Genomic DNA, 21,377 nt, shown 5'->3' with positions numbered 1-21,377 from the left:
TCAAGTACTGTATGGACACAAACACACAACTGATAAAAACTAGATGTCATGTTACATATCACCAGGACAATTAAAACCATGACTAAAAATCATAATTAGAGCAATGAAAAAATGTGGGCCCTGAAATATTGTCAAAATGTACAGTGGAGTGAAAATAAAAGTGCATATAGTACAAGAGTACTTTGTTTTTTTACAGTTCCTTGAAAAGTAAAGAAAGGATCTTGCACCACATACATCTTTCCCATCTCCTCAGATTTTCTGCATAAATGCATTAAAGGAATTTCGGATAAGTGGAGGCTGCTGAAAGACTGTGTGGGCTTTATGTACCAACCTGTTCTACAGGAAGGATTTCATCAATATAAATATAAGAAGGGTAATTAAAGGCTTTTCTTTTATCAAATGATTCCTTTTCACAGTTCATGCATTAAATTAACCCTTGTGATGATATCTTTAACAATATGAGCATTAGACACAAACCACACTGCAAAGATAAGCATTAAGGGTTTGCAAAATATAGTTAGTTCAGTTGGTTGGTAGTCCTAGTGCCTGGTTCTACACCATGCATATTACAGTTGCAATACTCAGACATACACACAGACTTGTTACCTGACTTGCAGATCCCTTTGCGCTCTGCTTGTGGCTGGCTATTGGTGGGGTCCTCGTACATGCACACCAGTCCTTCATCACACTTTCCCAAGTAGTCCCACGCTCCACCACAGCTCTCCCCAGCTAGTCGGGCACATGATGGGCAGCAACCACAGATTCCTGTTGTAACCCCGCCCTTACACTGCAGCTTCAGTGCTCGACGGGGAGAGCAGTGAATGCGCTCACAGGATGGACAGTGTAAGGCTTGGAGGATCTGAGACCCAGGTCTGGAACTCTCTGACCTGGCCATCTCCACAGCCATTGTGGTTCCAACCACCATTAGAAATGATAGCACACAGAAATTCATCATATGGCTTCACGATGAAGACATGAGCTGGCCTCAAATATGACCTCCTTTTATATTATGGACCCTCACATTCAAGAGAGTCACACACGCACACACAAGTCTTTCAGACTAACAATTACAAAACCTCCACCCTCACTAACAACCAATGGATGATGGAGTATTACACTAAGTTCTCACTGTTAATTATCCTCCAGGTCTTATCTTTACAATCTCTCTGGTTTGTTTTTTCCCTTGAAAACCATTTCTTCCTTTTGAGCAATTTTAGATAAGTTGGATCGAAGAGAAAAGAGTAGACCCTTTGTCATGTACGTCACATGACCAATAGCGAAGGGCAATTCATGGAATGATCAAGATAATCACCCTCCTCTAACAAGGACAAGATTAGGAGATTGGCAGGTTATCTGAGAAAAGTGTATGCACCTTTTCACAAGCCACTATGGTTGCAATAAAGTTCTATTCGCTCTAGACCTCATGACTAACAGATTTGTGGAAGGTCAATACCTTGACCAATGTTAAAAGAGCCAAAACTGTTATGAAATGCTATTGCCAAATGTTACCCAAATGCCATTTCACATAGTAATGACCTAAAATATTTGTTTACTGAAATACTGCAGGCACAAACATCAAATCTCAATAAACTGCACTGAAATTAAGTACTCTGGTGTTAAAAAAAAAAAAGTTAATGCTTGATATTTTAGAGTGCACTGTGTATTGAAGAGAAGACAACTATTTATTTTTTGAGGACTTTATTAAATTAGATCTTTATAAAACACTGCAGGATCCTATTATTTGCTTTGCTGACTTTAAATCTCCATAGAGCAAACTGCTATTTTTTTAAAAAAAATGGAAACTCCAGGTTCCACCTGAATAGTTCTTTAAGAGACTCTTGTCTTTTGCAAAGTAGCCACACTAATATTCTTATATTCTCATGTAACAAATCATCCCCACTTGCATGGTTAAGATCAGATGAGGGGCTGCATAAACAAACATAAATTGCAAATATAACATGTTGACAAAATCCACTTTAGAAAACATCAAGAGGAACATTTTGCAAAGTTGAAATCCAGCTAACAACATGGAATATTTTGCAAATGTTCTGCAAAACAAAGCAGCATGTTGCTGGTTTGATGATTCTCATGGAGTATAAAGTATTCCTTCTCTGAATCTGCAGTTGGAAAAACACTTTTATCACATTCGGTACACTATACTCAACAGTTTAGGTTTAATGCATCTATATAAACCAGTACACTATCACTTAAGAATAGAAATAAGAATTAAATAATTGTGTAACAACTCCAACAGATATGTGACTGCTTTTAATGACAATCACTTCCATTATGGGCTGTCTTTCAGCAAAAGCTGTGATCAGTAACATCTAATGCTTGGTCTTATCACAATGCAAGGACAGCCTACTTAGAAATACAGGCCCAAATGTAATAAAAATACATGACATATAGACTTTTTTGGATATTTGCATAGAACGTCATATTTATTTCCAAGTTGTAGCAGTTTCAAAATGTAATACTGTCAATTCTTTAATAGAATATCTAGTGAAGCTGCTCAGACATCTGCAGTTTTCATTTTTACTTTCTGGTAGAGACCTTTAGAAGAGGATTAACACCTCTTTTATCAGTTTTCCCCAGGAAACACTGGAATGACCTACAGTCAATATAGGCCAGTAAACACTGCTATCTTTCTGAGAATAAACCACTTAAGCTTAGGCTAGTGTGTTTTACATGGGATGACGTTCAGCTGTCCAGCATGGCTCTGGAAGTGGGTCTGGCTGTAGGAAGAGGTCATGCTGTAAAGATGTATGTTTCAGCAAACAAGGAACATGATGGGTTTTTCAGCCAGGGTCACATGAAGTCCTCATAGTCTTGTACGTAACCGCCATCAAATTCACCATAATCAGCGAGATCATCTTTCATCTTGGCTTTTAAACCTCCTCCTGGTAAAACTCCTTTCTTTTTCTTCTTTCCTTTATTTTGCTGTTAGATAAAAAATAAATAAATAAATAAATAAATAAATAATAAACAATAAAATATAACAACAACAAAAAGATTTTTACAAAACAGAACAGAGGTTTGGCACTACACTACATTCCCAAATCCCATTTACACTTAGGAAAGATAACACACATTCTGACTGATATGTGTCTAACAGCTACATTTTGGCATAAACTCAGACCCACACTGTTACAGTGAGGTGGAGAAATAATAGGAATTTAATTTCTGGTAGTGTGGAATACACTGCAGTGACTCTGTAACTGGATGGTGACATTTGTGGCTTTGGCTCTACTCTAGCACATTACACGTGTAATGAAGCAGTGGACAAAAAGCCAGTAGTGCAGTGTCTGTAAATGCCAGTAGTGCAATGTCTGTAAATGCTAGTAGTGCAGTGCCTGTAAATGACAGCATACCTTTTCTTGCCTCTGTTTCTCACTGAGTAACACTGTGAGCGAGTTGTTAATTTTCTTCAAGTCTTCAACTTCCACTGTGACATAAATCACATGCAAGAACATCTACACTTGCACCAACAATCAGAATTAACAGAGATAAGGAGAAAAGATATGTAACAAATACTCACATGAAAGACACAGGTCTCTAAACAGTGACTCTAAAAAGCTGGAATAGTGTATTGACTTCTCATATGGAGTTATTTTATCCTTTAGCAACCGCTCAAATTCTGTGAAATCATCTTTGGAGGATGGGCTCATCGCATCAATTCCTGTTACATTATTTGATACAATTCCTAGAGCAGAGAAGACGTACAACAAAAACAAACCCAAACAAAAGAAAAAAAAATTTAATGTGCAAAGAACAATATTTCCAATTATGACAACTGACAAATCAAACAGTTACAATAACAAACAGTTAATAACACTCACCAAAAGCCTCTTTTGCTAGTTCCAAGTCTGAATCCTCTTGAAGTTTCTTCACTCTAAGTTTTTCCGCTAGCTCCTCCTCTGGACTGCACTCTGTGCTGTCTTTAGTCTCCTCTACCTGACACATAAATAGCTATTTTCAATGAACAGCAACAGATTTCTGGTGGTCCACCTTTTGGCTCATACTGGTAAAACTACTCAGTTTATTTCAGTGTAAGAATGAAAATAAAAGATGCATCCTTAAAAAATAACTAAATATTAATTCTTCTAATGTGTGGGAGAGCTGAAGAATATACAAATATACAAATATGAACCTAGTACATGATAAAAATGACCTTCCATCAGTCCTTCTGGCTTGTGCAACTTTATTCTTATATAAGGATGGCAAATAAACATATCCTAAACTATATAAACTAATAAATTCAATGAAAATGACCCACTGACTCCTAAGGGCTCACTTGATGTTCCAGACAAGAACTGACCCTTAAAGTGAGAGGTGCTTTTAAAAAGTAGGACACCCACTTGGAATCCAACCTCTACTCATTTATGAGGTCATGGGCAAGGTGAAATTTTCCATAAACTGTTTTAACAACTGATACAAAGCATCAACTATTTACATCCAACATGACACCTGTTTTTATGAAGTCAACTTTCAATGGAGTATTTTTACCATGCTGATACCTCAAGGTGTTATACGCTGACTACAACCCTACCTATAAGGGTCCACACCCTTTCTCTCATTCACATATCTACCAGATCACATCACCACCACTATTCAAAAAACTGGACAAGTCCAGGAAAGGAAGCCATGGCCTCTCCTTCCTGCCATAATAATGAGGGAAGCTGCCTGCACACCAGTCCAGCATTACAAAGTAATGAACAGAGCACAGAAACTACTCACGTTACTCACTTGCTTCTGAAGTTCCTCTTGTTGTTTGCTTTGTAAACTTTCCTTTTCTTTGATTTTATCAATAAGTTTTTTCTTTTCTGTAGGCTTTGCCACTGTGATTGAAAAATAAACAATGTCTGAGCTAAATCAGACAGGTACAATTAGAATTATTACAGTATTTGAACTTTTTAATCCACCTGCTTTCGTTTCTGCCACCTTTTCCTCTTCCTCTTCATCATCCCAATTATCCTAGATGAAGAAAAAAAATCTCTAGAGGAAAAACTGCGAATTAGGGAGCTATTTCACACTTCACACACATATCCAATTTTAAATGTTTTGTTGGAACGAATAAATGTGCGTCGGTAAAGGTAACTGGCAAGAAACAATAAAATTGCCTTTCAGAGGGGGAAAAAAACCCATACTTGTGACCGAAAACATGTATATTTTATAACCCGTTTCAGCTACATGTGTACCTGTATTAGCTAGCCAGTAGTAAACACCATATTGTAATTAAAAACAAAATGTTAGAGTTAGCGAGCTACCGCACACTTGCGTGTTCATGATTGTCGCTTGCTCAGTTAAGTTACACCCAACATCACGCAGCACCATAACTCAGAGATCTTAACTAGGTTATCTGGGCTACCTTCGCTGGCTAGACCTAAGCTACCATGCCAGCTAATCGGCTACTTAAGCTGGCCACCTTGACTCACCAACACTGGCTATCGTGTGGGAGACACGCTGTACTGGCCATCAGGCCGTCCTGAGCCATGAAGGGGAAAGACAAAACTATTCAGCATGTGGGGAAGGTTACCAGCCAGCCGAGCTACTAACTTTCACATCTTCGTCTTCGTCTTCGCCTTCCCATTTGTCATGCACTGCCGCCTTTTTGATAGGCTCCTCTGGCTCGAAACTGTCAGCATCTAACACACAAAAGAACGGTTTTGCGTTAAACAGACTGGTGTGACGCCGTTGCAGCACGTACATACTTGCGAGGCACGCAGGTCCATCAAAAGTGTGAATAAAGAGTGGCGGCACAATTCTCACCCCAAGAATCGGCGTCCGCCATTTTTGCAAGGACCACTGGAACAGATAGCGTGAAGTGCACGACACTCAGCAGTATGACTTCCTTTGGTAAGCGTTCCAATTATTTCAAAATTAAAGTATGATGTACTGTTTAAGGCAGAAATGATTTATTATGGACAGTGGCTTTTTGTCTCTTTCATATAGTTAAAGTATGTGTGTATGGGTCTGTGCGTGAGTCTGTGTTTTATTGTAACCATACATTGCATATGAATTCGTTTTATTCATTTATATACATTTATTTATATTTTAAATTTATATATATTTTCTTAATTTGTTCTTATCGCTAAAAACAAATAATACGGTTGTAACAGCAGATGAGATTAAAAAAAATGCTTAACACTTAAAAACGCCTAAATATGTGTGAATCCACAATATACTCAATAACGTTTGGGAATAAGGTCCCTCATTTTCTGCTTTATTCCTGGATATGAACTCCACTTAGAAATTAATGAAGCATGGATCGTTGAGCATTAGCCGCGTCGGTACCATTACTTTTATTTTGATACTAAACACCTGGTCCGGATTTCTGTACTAGTCCTCTGTTTAATGTTGCCAGTTTCACTCACGTCGCATGCGGGCCCGCGCGTGTCGCTGCGATGACTGTTGGGAGTGATGGTGCCCAGACATCAGAAAATCTCCTTCTGCTTATTTTGTGCAGTATAATGTAAGAAACAGATAGAAACCGTTGCCACTGTACTTGAATTGAACTAGTCTGTAAAATGAGGGATGCATTTTCGCTTGCGTTAACAGATTTTTTAAAAACTCTGTCTCTTTAAGGTAGGCTCCTGAAGCTCTGTCCCGGGATGCTGAGGGTGTGTGTGCAGCCTGCATCCACGTTCCTGTGTCTCTGCCACAACCACAGATGCCTAAGAAATACAGCGGCAAGCCTCAGAAATCGACAGTCATTTTAGACCGCCAAGCCGCCGGTGGTAAGATCGCTTTAAACTATATTTAGCTGGGGTGCAAATGAAAACAACAACAACAACAAAAAACGCAGCGGTACATGTAATTGTAGTAAATAAGTCACGTTTCAGGAGGCACTGCAATCCGTGAGGAGGCGAACAGAAATTACGCGCGCGTTTAAGAGAGGAGAACCGGGGCCGATTGCGGCAAACGCGAAGTGTGGGGATATGTCTGTAATGTCGTGACGCATTTCCAAAGTAGCCTGAGGGCGAATATTTGAAAATTAGACCGTGTGCACCCCTGCAGCTATGTTGTCAGATCTACTCTGCCTGATTATGGTGTTCATGTTAATCTGTTAAATGCCTGTGAGTGACTATTCTCCGTTTAGTTGCAGCAGATATATGGAATATTTTTTTTTTTACTATAATTACAATATAATTATAACTGTAAAGTACATTTAAAAAAATTTATTAATTTCCCTACATATTCTTGCAGCCTCACATATTTCCCTACATATTCTTGCAGCCTTGAAATCTTTAATTTAGAACTGCTGATTTCTCTCTCTCTCTCTCTCTCTCTCTGTCTGTGTGTGTGTGTGTGTGTGTGTGTGTGTGTATGTGTGTGTGTGTGTGTGCGTGTGTATATGTGTGTGTGTGTGTGTGTGTGTGTGTGTGTGTGTGTGTGTGTGTATGTGTGTGTGTGTGTGTGTGTGTGTGTGTGTGTGTGTGTGTGTGTGTGTGTTTAAATGGGGAAGGGGTATTTACAAAAGCAACTCTGATACAATAGATGTTGCAGTAGCTAAATCAGAGTTCAGAGTACCTTTTGAGAGCTAATGCTGACATCAGGTTTATTTAGGTTTTATGAAATAAACACAATTCAACTGTTATATTTCAAATATATATTTTGCTGACATCAGGTTTATTTAGGTTTTATGAAATAAACACATAATTCAACTGTTATATTTCAAATATATATTTTGGTTACATTTACTTTAACAGCATGTAGCAGGTGCTCTTGTCCAGAGCGAGTTACAAATGTGCTTTGTTGTCTCCATGGACATGTCCGTTATGCTAGTGCATTAGGCCAGAAACAGACCATTTAGCTATACACTGTCAGAGTAAGTGTGTATGTGTGGGTGAAATACACACACGCATATTACATGTGTGTATTTTATATACACACAAACACACTGTCAAGTCTGAGACCGCTAATGAAAATGTTTCCATGCTTTTTTCTTTTTCCCCCAATTTAATAGAATTTTTTTCTTTACAAATCGTGTATTTAGCATAACAATTAGAATGAAAAGTTGAATCATTGAAAACATGCATACATTTAAAAATCTATTAGTATTTGGCATGCCAACCCCCCCCCCCCCACCCCCCAAACACACACATCCCTTTCTTTCCCTTTGCACATTTAATGATCCATTTTATTGCAGCATGGTTTCCATAATATTCCAAAAGCATCTGTTTTCAAGTGTCCCAATAAATGCTCACTGGGGCTTAGGCCCACTGACTGTGGAGGAAAGCCCATAACAGTCAGAGCTCCTTCTTCTTTGGTCTTCAAGAAGTTGTTGCACTAAGTAGATGATATACTGTGGTATAACTCTTTCTCCTGTTCCTCGCCGTACATAAACCCTCATGTTATTGTCATACATCTCAATCTTGAATTTGTCAGTAAATAAGACTTTATCCAGTTATTTACTATAAAATATTTGCATGTTTAGACTGCCACTTGTCCTCTGAGACCATTACTACGTATCCATCTTTTGACTATATATTTGCTGATTGGAGTCACTCTACACAGCACATTCTGTATCTGTGCAGAAGTTGCAGTGAACAAAACTACTGGTCTTCCTATGGTGTGGTTACTTTTGGTTTGCCTTATCATGGTTCAGATGCAGATGATTCAGTCTTGGAAAATATCTAGTTTTTGTAAAGTGTTTTAAAGTGTTATACATTGCCTCATTACAAACCTTAAGCATGAATTCTTTATTTTCTGACACGATCATGAATTGCCATATTTCTTATTCTCACTATGCAATTTAGTATAAAATACTTTGCTGAAAACCTCAAGCATGGCCATATTTATAATAGGTGAACAATGGCTGCAAATGTATTATCCTAAACAAACTTCTAATGAGTAGATCACATCTACCTGAATGTCGTCTGAACACATAATCTGACCTTTTGTACAAGGAACTGGCATGATCAATTTTCACAAATGTGCTTACTTGCTTTTCAGTTGTACCAAATACTAATAATCAATTAAATTCATGTAACTCTTTCATAGATTTCCTTAAACTCCATCTTTCTTTCAGTCTTTAAGATTTCACTCAAATTGTTTTAAATTTGAGAAAAATTTGAAATAGAAGCGTTTTCACTAGTGGTCTCATTGTAATTAATGTCTTGTGTTGTTTCCCCCCTTATAACTCACGTAACCTAAGGATATTCGGGAAATGTTTGAAAACTTAGTTGTTGTTTTTTCCTTTATTCTTTATTTTAAAAACAGTTCTCCTTATCAAGGTTTTCAAAAATATCTCGGTCCACTCAAGAATGCAAAAAATGACTTGTAAAACACTCACATGAGCATGCCAGACCACAGACCCATTCCTATACTGTGCCTTCACCATGTGATCCTCCTCAAAGTTGACTTTGGTGATGTCCAATTTAGTGACATCAACAGTGCACAGACCTATGGTGCACACATCCTTAGGAGTGCTCAGTTTAAAAGCTTGTTAGACAGACTTGAACGTCACGGTAATTGCATTATGTTGCCTGATGTTTTCAATGTAGTACTTGCTCTACATCCTTAATGACTATTAATAAATTAGTAGAGAAGTACATTTAACTCACATTTGAATATTTTTGATGCTCAGATTGCTTGATGCAAAATCATCTACTCTGATTGGTCTTTGCCTGTATCTCATGTAATTTTGGGTAGTAGGCCACTCCTGAACCCACATTATGGTTCTCAATGAAGGTCGCAGTGAAGGCCCGTAGAGGGCAATCATGAGCATCCCTTGCCAAAATGAGATTAGGACACCCTACGGCCTTTAGTCTTCGCGTGCACATGCATTTGTGGACTGCAGGACTGTGAGTGCTCCATTTGGGAATGAGCTAATATTGACAGATCACTGTTGATTTCCTTGTGGTATAAGGTCAAAGCAGTCCACACAAAGACATGAGTGATGCTCTTGATATTCGAAAGTGTTCTTGCCACACTTCAGCAATAACAATTTCTTTTTTAAAATTGTGTCACCAGCTGCTAGTTCGACTGGGCCTGGTTCAAATTTGCTGTTTGCTGTAAGGTTTGTACCTTTGAGTAGGTGGATTTTAAAAAGAGCACAGTGCGTTCTGGCAGCACTGCTGTGTAATATACAAGTAAAGAGTAATTTAGTTATAAATATGTAATCAATCCTCCAATTGCAGCACAAACAAGCAACCTAAAGGCTCACCATGTTAGTTTTCACATATGGCCAGTTAATAAAGACAGAAACATGCAAGTTGACGTGATGTGTTGACTCAAAAAGCCGCGTTTTTCCATCTACAAACCATACTGAACATAGATTCCAAAAATCTCCACCCTCTAGGGTGTTCCTGAATAACTCTGTTGTTATATTACCTAATAATCAAGTCTACTTTCAACCCCCATGCCCCCCAGAAAACCCCAGGGATATACAACCTGTTGTATAATTTCATATGTTGTGTAGTGAGCTCTACTACGGAATAGCCACAGAGTACTGGGTAAGCATTCTGCAGTGAGCCATTATTGACCCATGCAGGAAAACAGTGCATCTCATGAGAAGAGAGAAATCACTGTAGTTTACAGAAACATTAGAATGTACACATTTCCTGCTGATTTGTGTTGACCTTTTTCTTTTGTCTCTTTGTAGTTGTGTAGTTTGCATAGAATTGATTAATGATATTTATCCATTTGATGAATCAGACAGATGCCAAAATCGTTGAAGGTGCACAGATAAGATTCATAATCATCACTTAATAACAGATCAGTGAATATCAGGTACTGGTCATCTCTCACATTTTGAATGTTACTGTCCTGACATGTTGGTGCTTGTTCTTGTTATTTTAGAGCACTGAAGAAATCCCACTTGTGTGGGCTTACTGAAGTCCATTATGGCTCTCAGACGAGCCCAGGCATTCAGGCCCAGTATGACCGAGCCCAATACTCCACCAGTCAACTCCCCTGTACGAGTGCACTCCAGAGACACACCGGGTCCAGAAGAACTTCCCGGAAGCACTATTGGAAGCCAGTCAAGCACACCCATCCCAGCCAGCAATGGTTCTGTCTCAGGGGATGACTCCATCCATGATGAGAGCCCTATTCAGCCTGTCAGCATGGAGGAAGACTCACTGTCTGAATATGATAATGTCAGATCGGAGGAGGAAGAGGAGCAGGACCATGAGGAAGACGAGGAGCTGCGTACTGATGCAGATGGAATGACCTACTATGTTCATTGTTGCCCTGAAGATGAGAGCTATATGGAAGGGATGGACTGCCACGAGGGTGCTGATAGCACTGATAGACCTGGTACTTCCAGGGATCCACATGGTGGACGGAAGCCAGTCGGAGCTTGGGCTCACTCTGAGGGCTTTTATGAAGTACTGCAGCAAGACAAAGAGCTGATCTATAAACGCCCTGAACCTATCACTGAAGCCACCTACATTCAAGCCCCCATGGCTGAGGATGAAGAAGATGAAGAAGAGGCAGAGGAGATAGAAGATGATGAGTATGAGGAGGAGGAGGAGGAAGAGGAAGAAGATGGTGAACAATATTTTGTTTATGAAGGAGAGAGGGCAGAAGAAGATCAGGATGAAATTCTCCCAAAAAGCCATGATTTCCCAAAGGTCATTCGAAACCCTCATCGGGACTCAAGTCAAGCAGAGAGTAGAGAAGGAGAGGATTTTCCCAAGGGACAAGACACAAGTATCCCAGAAAACAGTAGAGATAATACCCAGCTATCGTTGAGTGGCCAGAAGGAAGGCATGACACAGGCCACTGGGGATGACAGAGCTGATTATGAAAGGGGCTTTGAAATGGACAGCACTGATAGGAACAGAACCTGTAAGGGAGGTGGTGGAGTTAAAGTAACAAAAAATGCAGATCCTGAGAACAGAGTAGAGTTTAAAAAGACAGACTCATGCAAAGAAAATAGAGACAAGGAAGTAGACGACAGGCATTTAAATGAAGACAGTGGCTGTCCCGAGGACAGTATAGGAAGAAGAGAGAGGCGCGCTCCCAGTATTCACAGAGCAGAGGCCAGGAGAGATGGACAAGTAGTGGCTTCTGAAGGGGAAGTGGACCATATTGTAAATGGAGTAAGGGCAACACTGAAAGTAGGTCCTAAGACCATTGAAATGGATGGGGCCCCAGTTGAAAAGTCATGCGCTGAAAGAGGGGCTCCAAATACTTTTGGTGCTTTGTCAATGAAATCACACAGGAGGGAAAATGGACCCGCAGCGCCGGACGCAGCCATGCAGCCTCCAAACCCACAAACTTCAAAAAAACTTCAAAAAGACTTGACCACATCAACTAAAGAAGAGGGACTGAGGTCCAGTCAAGAGCAGGTAAAATTCTGTAAATCTATGTGTGCACAAAGGTGGAAGACTTCATATAATGCCTTCTTAGTAAAAAATTATGTTTGAGACATTTAGAATGAACATCTTAATGTAATGTCATATAATAATCTTTTCAGTCAGTACAGGCCATAGAACAGCATGTTGAAATCTCGGTGTGTACTTAACAACACAGCTAGCTACCACATCCTTTCTCAGGTGAGAAACTAGCTATGCTAGTTATCCTCAACAGCCAGGGTTTCCTTTCACTCCGCCATGCTGCAAAATCAAAAGTCTGGAAATCTGCCCGCTGAATCATGTTCTTTGTCTTTTAGCAAGGGAAAATAAATCCCTCTTTCCCAAGCTTTGTGGATGGTAAGCTTTTATTTGTCTTCTATCAGATTTTCATTGAAAAAGTGAAATTGTTTAGAAACATGAGCAAAGAAAGACGATACATGTATCTTTGTATTTTAATCCCTAAGAAGGGATGAATAAAATGTATTTTTATTGATGTATTACATTAACTTCTGATTAGTATTAGTGAAATAATAAATCATTGTAAATGATTGGACATGGATTGTATTGAGGGGAAATCTCATTTTTCTTTGTTCTTATGGCCAAGGCCTGTATTCAGGTCTTTGTGTCTCTTATTCAGTTCCAGGTCCATGTGAACCAGAGGACCTCATCGATGGGATCATCTTCGCTGCTAATTACCTCGGCTCTACCCAGATCCTGTCTGACAGAAACCCATCAAAGAGTGTGCGCATGATGCAAGCTCAGGAAGCCGTGGACCGAGTTAAGGTACTCAAGAGGAGGATCAAGCTTTAGGATGTGGTTCAAGAAAAATAGAAAAGTTAAGTGAAAAGCAGGGAAAAAGGGGAAAGAAAGATGGATAAATTTCCAGGTTTCCATACTGGCTGATACAAATTGTAAATGTATTTTGGTTTTAAGCGTTAAATAAAAAACATATTGGTCTTTAAACCTTTTAATTTTGATGATGGCTATCCACACTATAATGTACAGAAGCCCAGAAATTAGTTATTTATTTTTTTTCTGTACTGTTATCTCAAGGTCATTTATTTTTCTTATGATCTCAAGGTAACAAAAGTTGCTTTCTCAGCATAACAAACGTTGTTTTCTTGAGAGCGCAACTTATTTTCCTCATCGTGTCAAATTGCATAATTAGGCATGTTGGACATCATTGATGAATACATACATTTTTACTTTAATCAGGGACAGACAAAAGAGAAAACACATTCAAATGTACAAATGTACACAGGCACTTGTACATATGCTTACAGTGACAGAAATAGAAGAAATGTCCTTTTCTCTCTTGACTTGCACAAACCATTACTTAGACTTTCTCATCACTTACTATGTTAAGGCAATTAATGGTGATTGTCAAAGTATGAGCTCAGTAGACCTTCCACAGTGTATTTTTTACAAATCACAAAAGTGATTGAGATGTACTGATAAGCTCTACACACTGGAATAGCCAATGTAAGCTCTCCACTTCCTAAAAATAATACTACAGATTTTCACTGCGGAAAGTGTGGGATTGTGGGGTCTTTCAAAGAGTAGGGTTGCACCTGTTATTGAAAATAATTTGTTTAGAATTTCATGGTTAAATAAAATAGGTTAAATGAAACTATTTTATATTTTGGGATAACAAGAAAAAGTAAGTCATGACCTTGAGAAGACAACGTTTCTTATCTTGAGATCACAAGAAAAATAAGTTGTGCCACTGAGATAACAGTACAGAAAACAAGAAGGATCTCATGACCCTTCTGCTCTTCTGTAGTAATGTTTATGATTGTTTTGTTGTTGTTGTTTTCTTTTCAAAATGTCTACTTGGTCCACTAGATGTAGCTATAGCACTTCTGTTTTATGTTTTAGAGTCTTGATGGAGAGACCCAGAGCCTGACTGAGGTTGACCTCTTCATTTCAACAAAAGCCATCAAAGTGCTCAATGCTGACACACAGGTTAACAGAGTTCACTGTTAGAATTCATCAATATTATATGTTTACCATTTTTATTGAAATCACATTACATTGCAGAGGGTTATCAAGCATAAATGCCCATTAACGGGATGCAAATTAATATGTAAATTCCAAGAAGCTTAAAAGTAGTGATTAGCCAAAATTCACCACAGTCCCTCTTAAAAGGAGTATGTTCCTTAAAAGGAGTATGTTTTTCGGACGTAGGAGACGATGATGGACAATGCTCTGCGCACCATCTCCTACATTGCGGACATTGGCAGCGTGGTGGTCCTGATGGCCCGCAGACGCATGTCACACACCACCTCACTGGACTGTACCGAGACAAGCCACGGTGCTGCAGAGGGCAGGAAACAGTACCGCATGATCTGTTATGTCTTCGAGTCTGAGGATGTAAGTTGAAATTGTGGCTTCATTCCAAATTGCTTATGCAGGAAGTGTCTCAACATAGAGTCTTACTGGAAAAGAAATTCATACAAACCAAGAAGGTTGGGCTTCAACAATAAAACAGTAAATCTCAATGGCACTCTTCCTTAAATTAAAAAGTCTTTAGACTTGGCTTTCGACTTGGCCTTCATCAAGGGAAGTTCATTTGCTCTTGGTAGATTAATGGGAAACTCTTGGTGTATGTTTGCCATTTCTTTTTTTTAATTGTGTAGTTTATTATTTGATGGTTTCTCATGTACTGTTGATTTGAGGTTATTTTTTCTACGTATGAATGTCTCTGAAATTATGTGATCAACTATGTGTGTTTTAGCACCTGTGTTGATGTTGAAATGTGACTCTCCTTGATGACATCTCACGCCAAATCATGCAGAGAGACTTTGTCCATAACCATGACCAAATAAAGGCTTCTGATTTAATGGAGTGCCATGGAGATTTACTGTTTTCGTGTTTATGAAAAGTAGGTATAGATGTAGTTCACAGTGTAATTGGATTATTTGTAATTGGTTGTTTAGGTTGGCCCAGATTGTTGTTCATTTTTTTCCAGAGCCAAATTCCAAATGGCTTACATGTTAAAAGGGCAAACTTGTTTACATTCAACTTAAGGTTACAATGCCATAACCTCTTTCTCATTTTATGTAATTAAAACACCTATTAAATTTATACATGCCTGACCTCAGGGACAATGATTGTGGAAAGATTTATGCAATTGCTCAGGACGTAACTATTTTCCCACGTAATGAGCACTGGTTCTGTGTTTGTCTGGTTCTGTGTTTGTCACATCGAGTGGGCTCTTCAGTGCTGTCCTCCTCCTGTCCCTCTCCTCAGGCTCAGCTCATTGCACAGTCCATTGGTCAGGCGTTTAGCATGGCCTACCAAGAATTCCTGCGTGCAAATGGGATCAACCCAAAGGACCTCAGCCAGAAAGACTACAGTGACATTCTTAATACACCAGAGATGTATAATGATGACCTTATCCACTTTTCAAACTCTGAAAACTGTAAGCAGGTATGGGGAGTCTTGTTGTATAAACACAACTCTCACAGCATTCTTTATTTTTTAAGTAATTTAAAAACCGCATCCTGAAAGTTTCCTGAAAATCACATGAATTAAAGCAAGATGGGTTTTCTTTCTGATTGTGAACTCCTCCATAGCTCTTCTTTCTTCATGTCATTTCAGTGTTATTCTTCCTACCCTCCCTGTGTGTTCCTACCATGCTGACCCTGACCTGTATTCTGTTTGTAGCTGCACCTGGAGAAGCAGAAAGGAGAAATTCTGGGTGTTGTCATAGTAGAGTCTGGATGGGGCTCCATTCTTCCCACCGTCATCTTGGCTTGCATGCTTAATAGTGGACCAGCTGCCCGCTCAGGAAAGCTCAGTGTTGGGGACCAGATCATGGCTGTCAATGACACCAGTCTGGTGGGCTTGCCTCTGGCCACCTGCCAAAGTATCATCAAGGTCTTTTTTTTTTATAACGTCTGAATTTATGGTTTATATACATTCTTATATCAGCACTTATCTGACTAACTTTTGTAAAGTGTCTGTAATATCACAGAAATTATGCAAACACATTTAGGGTGTTGTATAAAGAGAGAGTGTGTGTGTGTGTGTGTGTGTGTGTGTGTGTGTGTGTGTGTGTGTGTGTGTGAGTGTGTGTGTGTGTGTGTGTGTGTGTTTGTTTCAGAGTCTAAAAGGTCAGGTGCAGTTAAAGCTCAGTGTGGTCAGCTGCCCTCCTGTCACCACTGTGCTGATAAAAAGACCAGACCTGCAGTACCAGCTGGGCTTCAGTGTACAGAACGGAATAGTGAGTGGCCTTTAATCCAGGGAGCACAGAAGTTTGTGAGAAGAGTGCGGTGTGGGTGTGGGTGTGGGTGTGGGTGTGGGTGTGGGTGTGGGTGTGGGTGTGGGTGCGCATTTCAGTCAAATCACCACTGGTTCATTATGCTGTTGTAATTATGCTGTTGCGCCTTAAATGAATCCCTGCCCTCACAGATCTGTAGTCTGATGCGAGGTGGAATAGCGGAACGTGGAGGAGTGCGTGTGGGCCACAGAATCATTGAGATTAATGGACAGAGTGTGGTTGCCATGGCACATGAGAAAATTGTCCATGCCCTCTCTGTGTCTGCTGGAGAGGTAAGAGTTTGTTTCAGAAGAACATCAGCATGCTTAGGAGACCTTTGTACCATATGGGATATTTAAACTGTACTTACATTGTATATTGCATCACAATATATGAGTCACTTCCCTTCGTTTGCTGTTGTGACAGATTCATATGAAAACTATGCCAGCTGTGATGTTCAGACTGCTGACCGGACAGGAGACCCCAGTATACATCTGATGGCAGTGTGGGTGCTCCAGAGGCTGTGTGGTGCGCTGACCTGGTTGTGCAACTTTAAACAACACTATACTTTTCTTCCCTAGTCTTATGTACTGGTTGTGTTTTTATTCACCCAGTCCTATAAAGGGAATAGCCTTGATGTGGTATCATACAAATACAAGTAAAGATAGTTTACCAGTTCAGCAGAACTCCACAAAATAGAGGAAACTGATATAAACCTTTAGGCATTAATCCATCAGGCTATTCAGTGGACATGCAGAATGTATGCTTCATCCAAGAAAAGAACACTTAGTGAGGCTAGTTACTCATTCTCATAGTGTGACATGGCTCATAGAGGAGAGTTAGGTGAGTGCTTTATTGGATACAGCAGATCCAAAATAAAAGAGGCCTTGCTGGACCAGAAACTAAGGGAGCTGATTGATAATTGGAGCCATAAGCAATACAAGTCCCCTGGCTCTCTGTGTTCTGTGTTTGGGTCTTCCATCCTCAAGATGATGTCAGGCCTTTGAGTGGCAAGTAGTGCATGATCTCCATCTGTGTTTGATTAAGTTTGGCTGAAGCTAACAATACACTGACCAGCTTCTCCAGCTTATCACAGGTTCTACCTTTTCCAGCTCCACCCCATGCTCTCTCACACATGATTAGTATTGTTATTATTATTATGTTTTTTAGTAAATAGTGCAGATACTGACATTTATTTTTAATGATGTACATAGTATTCCTGCTTGGGCTGTATATTACTGTTCGTCAGCAGGTTTATAATGCTCAAGGCTAGATATCTATGCAGGGTCATCAGCTACGGTCAAGAGGTCAAGGTATTTAATCATAACTTGTCATATCACTTTAGTCATTTGGGTGCAATGTGCTGAATTCCAAAGATAGCAATGCAACATTATGACTAGAATACATACTGGTGTTATTTGGTGACAGATGTACTCTGTCTGAGTAAACTATGTATCCAATGAAATAACATGTCCCTTGTATTCAGATGAATAAGTTTACCATCACTTACAGTGTAACAGTATACTTAAAATCTGGTTTATATCCTGGTCACTAATTATAGATACAGTAACATACCATTTTACTCCAGGATTCTACATCTTTTACTAAAAGGAGGTAGAATATCTAGCAAAATATCAGGTAATTTCTGTCAGTTCTGTTTTATGTAGAAACTTATCAGCTACTGTGACAAATGACTATTTTTGAAACAGTAATAGAGGGTAAGTGGACCATCAGCATTGTATATGAGGTTGGAATGCATGAGTTTTATGTATTTTTTTAATTTCTCTATAAACAATACTCTTCACATACATTATTTATTTATTTATTTATTTAACTTATGCACATGTATTTACATATTTCCACATAAATGAATGTACAAACAGCAGAAAAACTGTTTACAATTGTATTTACACCAACCCCCAGCAAAAAGTGTCATTCTGAAGGATGTGTGGTATTCAAGTACTGAAAACGATGGTCTTGTGTGAAACTGATGGTTTCTCAAAGTTTCTGTGAAAGATTAAAAATGCAATTTCATTCAGCATTACAGAGTAATTGTGTATATTCACTAATATTCAGAATGACCAGAATAATTTCTTTTTGTCAATGATTAATCAGAATGATTGATTGGTGGGATAACTGAGACATACAGTTGAAGTGAAGATCTGCTGTGACTCTTTGCTCGGTCCTTTCGCAGTCACAGCATCCAAACTTGCTCCTTCCAGGAAATTGGTGTTGAGATAGCCCTCTCCAAAGTAAACATCCTCATCGGCACTATCCAGCCCTACACTGAATGCTTCCCTCATCTTTTCTGGGATCAGAATGTCTAGTAGTATCACTGCTATGCCAATCACTGCACACAGTAAACCTGAAAACAGCACAGGATGTTACACTCAAGAGTCCAGTAATGGGTTACAATTCCAGAAAAGCATCTGCATATGATGATGCGACACTGTTAGCATGAACTAAATTATGAAGAGTTCTTATTTTGTAACAGCTTCTTTAATGCTAGTATTTTTTTATTTTTATTTTTTTTTTATAGATAGTATACAGTTGCATCCATAAAACCCAATATACCAATGAGGCTTAATGCAAACCTTTTCATAACCGAGGATACTCACCGGTAGCTAATGCTAGCCAAAAGGAATGGCTAAAATCAGTCTGAAAGGACCCTGTCCCTATAGTGAAGCGGCACTGTGGAAGGCTGTATATTGTAGAGAAGGAGGCCATGGAAATGAAGATTAAAGTGGCTGTGGCAGCCATCATGTAGCCAGCATAGAGGATGACAGGCATTGAGAAGAGGATGTTGGCCACCAGCCAGCAGCAAAAAGCCGTCCTAAGGGAGCGAGAGAGAGACTGCATTCTTTGATGTACTTTCTTGGGATTTGTTGAATAGGACTTCGTTTCCGCATAGTAAAAGCATTATCAGTGTGAGTAACCAGTGTGTCTTACCACAGGGTGGCTGAGGCGTATCTGCCTGAGTAACGGTACTGGTAGATGAGGCCACAGGGGTTGTGGAAGGTGAACTTTTCAGCAATGTACAGTATGGGATTGGGAAGACCTTTTTCCAGGGCTTCAGCATATTCCCCATCAATGTCACTGCTCCATGCGAACATTTCATTGTAGTCTATGGTCTCATTGAGTTGCATAACTGGGTCTCCTACGTAGACAAAAATAAAGGGTTTCACAAATATATGAAGTCTGCTGTAATGTAGACTTGATTTGTCCTCACATAATTCACCACTACAAAATATATAAAATATTATTTCAAAATATATACACTATTCCTTAAAACTGCCTATTCCGATATATTATTGAAAAAGGAAAGGCTTTTGGCAAGTTGTAGCTTCTGGGTGACTGACCTCTGAGTGTGATGTTAATTCCATACAGGCCCACATGGAGCCCCACATCAGCATTCACCACAACATTACTGAAAGATTTGTATGTGGTATTGGCCTTCAAACTTGCCTCAGCCCAATCACTAGTGAAGTTCAGAGCTTTAACAGAAAAGAAAGGTTGGTATAATTGGGATATAAACTGGGATAAAATTTCCATTTTAATGCATGATTTAAACAATTAATAAAAGTGTTTCTTAACTTTAGGATGCCATAATTTGTTTGCAATATATGTTCTTTGCTATGAAGAATGGTAGCTAATGTTTTTTTATTGAAGACCCTTAATTTAAACAAGGGGACATGTATTGCTTATGTCAATTATCAATACAAATGCAAAGTTCTCTTTTAAATAGTAAAATTGGATACTATTAAACATCATTCATCATTTGGTAAATACTAACTCTATAGAAAAAGGTATAAAAATACTCACCAACTAAAACCAATCCTATAAATAAACTAGTGAGTATCCTAAACGTCCAGAGAATTCGCTGAAAATAAAAACATTATTTACTTTTACTAGCAATCTATACACTGTAAAATACTTTAATGAGCAAATCATTAAAGCAAAAACACACTGTGAAACATTTTAACATTTACCGATTTGCCACGTATTCCTGGCAGAATGAGAAGGAAGCTGACAGCGAGTACCAAGAATACCAAGATGACAGTAAGTAGACTGGTGTTGAATATGAACGAGGTCCTTTGTTGCGGGTAGAATGGGTAAATGTCATCGTAGAAAGTCATCTTCCCTCCAAATCCAACAGTTAAAGCTGAAAGCAAACCGCGCTACAATGAGGACAATGTTGGCGAGGAGCTCAGTTACCTGAAGATCACAAGATAAGAGCCTATGTCCTGTTTAAACCAACTGGAGCGCATAACTGGCAGTGGCTTGAGATTATTACGAGAATATTTTGTAATGGTTCTAGACTGTATTTAATTGGCTGTATGCACCAAACAGGCAAACGCTGCTACAGCATCCTCTTATTGGCCAAATTAAGACAGCTACTTGTAAATTGGTCTATTATAACAATAATGCAGGCCTAATTACGACCTTGTAAACTGATACTGTTGCCCCTCAACTTACGTTCACATAAGGACATACTTATTTGAAAATGCTAGATTTTTAGAATGATCAAATAAATTTGACACAGTGTGTCCTACCTGTAAGTGCAAGAAATAAGGGCACGTGAAGAAAACCATCGCAGTATAATCGAAGTCCAAGGGGAAATCTCTTTGTACGACGACGCACATCTTTTATATCCTCACACTTCCTAAAGTTTGGCTTGATTTGCATTGATTGGTATGTCCAAGAATAGAGGTGTTAACCAGTGATGACCATTCCTTCTCTGATATGTTTGGTACTTAGTTTGAGACGTCTCTAGCGCCTTAAGGTAGGCTATCTTTTGTCCGCTTGCT

General features: G+C 39.1%; 3 protein-coding genes across 6 annotated transcripts; 1 reads left to right on the top strand and 2 right to left on the bottom strand.

Annotated features, from left to right (window-relative positions):
• Positions 1-1,829: 1,829 nt before the first annotated feature.
• eif3ja (eukaryotic translation initiation factor 3, subunit Ja) lies at positions 1,830-5,818 on the bottom strand. 2 transcript variants are annotated; one of them, XM_027020727.2, is made up of 8 exons: positions 5,770-5,818; positions 5,557-5,645; positions 4,923-4,974; positions 4,738-4,838; positions 3,840-3,954; positions 3,539-3,703; positions 3,372-3,445; positions 1,830-2,940 (listed from the first exon to the last, which is right to left on the bottom strand). In XM_027020727.2, the coding sequence occupies exons 1-8, from the start codon at positions 5,789-5,791 to the stop codon at positions 2,809-2,811; spliced, it is 750 nt and encodes a 249-aa protein (XP_026876528.2). In that variant the 5' UTR covers positions 5,792-5,818; the 3' UTR covers positions 1,830-2,808. The 2 variants fall into 2 exon arrangements, with proteins under 2 accessions (XP_026876528.2, XP_035390471.1); XM_035534578.1 differs by having other exon boundaries at positions 4,747-4,838.
• A 562-nt stretch (positions 5,819-6,380) lies between these two features.
• Positions 6,381-18,610, top strand: apba2a (amyloid beta (A4) precursor protein-binding, family A, member 2a). Of its 3 annotated transcripts, none has more exons than XM_027020761.2 (12): positions 6,381-6,472; positions 6,590-6,737; positions 10,804-12,299; positions 12,623-12,662; positions 12,910-13,088; positions 14,184-14,270; positions 14,493-14,678; positions 15,558-15,737; positions 15,975-16,187; positions 16,414-16,533; positions 16,722-16,862; positions 16,996-18,610. In XM_027020761.2, the coding sequence occupies exons 3-12, from the start codon at positions 10,848-10,850 to the stop codon at positions 17,065-17,067; spliced, it is 2,670 nt and encodes an 889-aa protein (XP_026876562.2). In that variant the 5' UTR covers positions 6,381-6,472; positions 6,590-6,737; positions 10,804-10,847; the 3' UTR covers positions 17,068-18,610. The 3 variants fall into 3 exon arrangements, with proteins under 3 accessions (XP_026876562.2, XP_026876563.2, XP_026876561.2); XM_027020762.2 differs by having other exon boundaries at positions 6,382-6,472; positions 6,586-6,737; positions 12,943-13,088; XM_027020760.2 differs by having other exon boundaries at positions 6,382-6,472; positions 6,586-6,737.
• On the bottom strand, positions 18,486-21,338 carry duox2 (dual oxidase 2). The gene is made up of 8 exons (XM_027020763.2): positions 21,123-21,338; positions 20,559-20,731; positions 20,392-20,449; positions 19,929-20,063; positions 19,519-19,726; positions 19,188-19,402; positions 18,717-18,934; positions 18,486-18,576 (listed from the first exon to the last, which is right to left on the bottom strand). Exons 1-8 carry the CDS (start codon positions 21,253-21,255, stop codon positions 18,568-18,570), a joined length of 1,149 nt encoding a protein of 382 aa, XP_026876564.2. The 5' UTR covers positions 21,256-21,338; the 3' UTR covers positions 18,486-18,567.
• Positions 21,339-21,377: the final 39 nt, after the last annotated feature.

This window comes from Electrophorus electricus, chromosome 2 (assembly GCF_013358815.1).
Source record: "Electrophorus electricus isolate fEleEle1 chromosome 2, fEleEle1.pri, whole genome shotgun sequence".
NCBI classification, from domain to species: domain Eukaryota; kingdom Metazoa; phylum Chordata; class Actinopteri; order Gymnotiformes; family Gymnotidae; genus Electrophorus; species Electrophorus electricus.
This window is presented reverse-complemented; position numbering and strand designations above follow the sequence as displayed.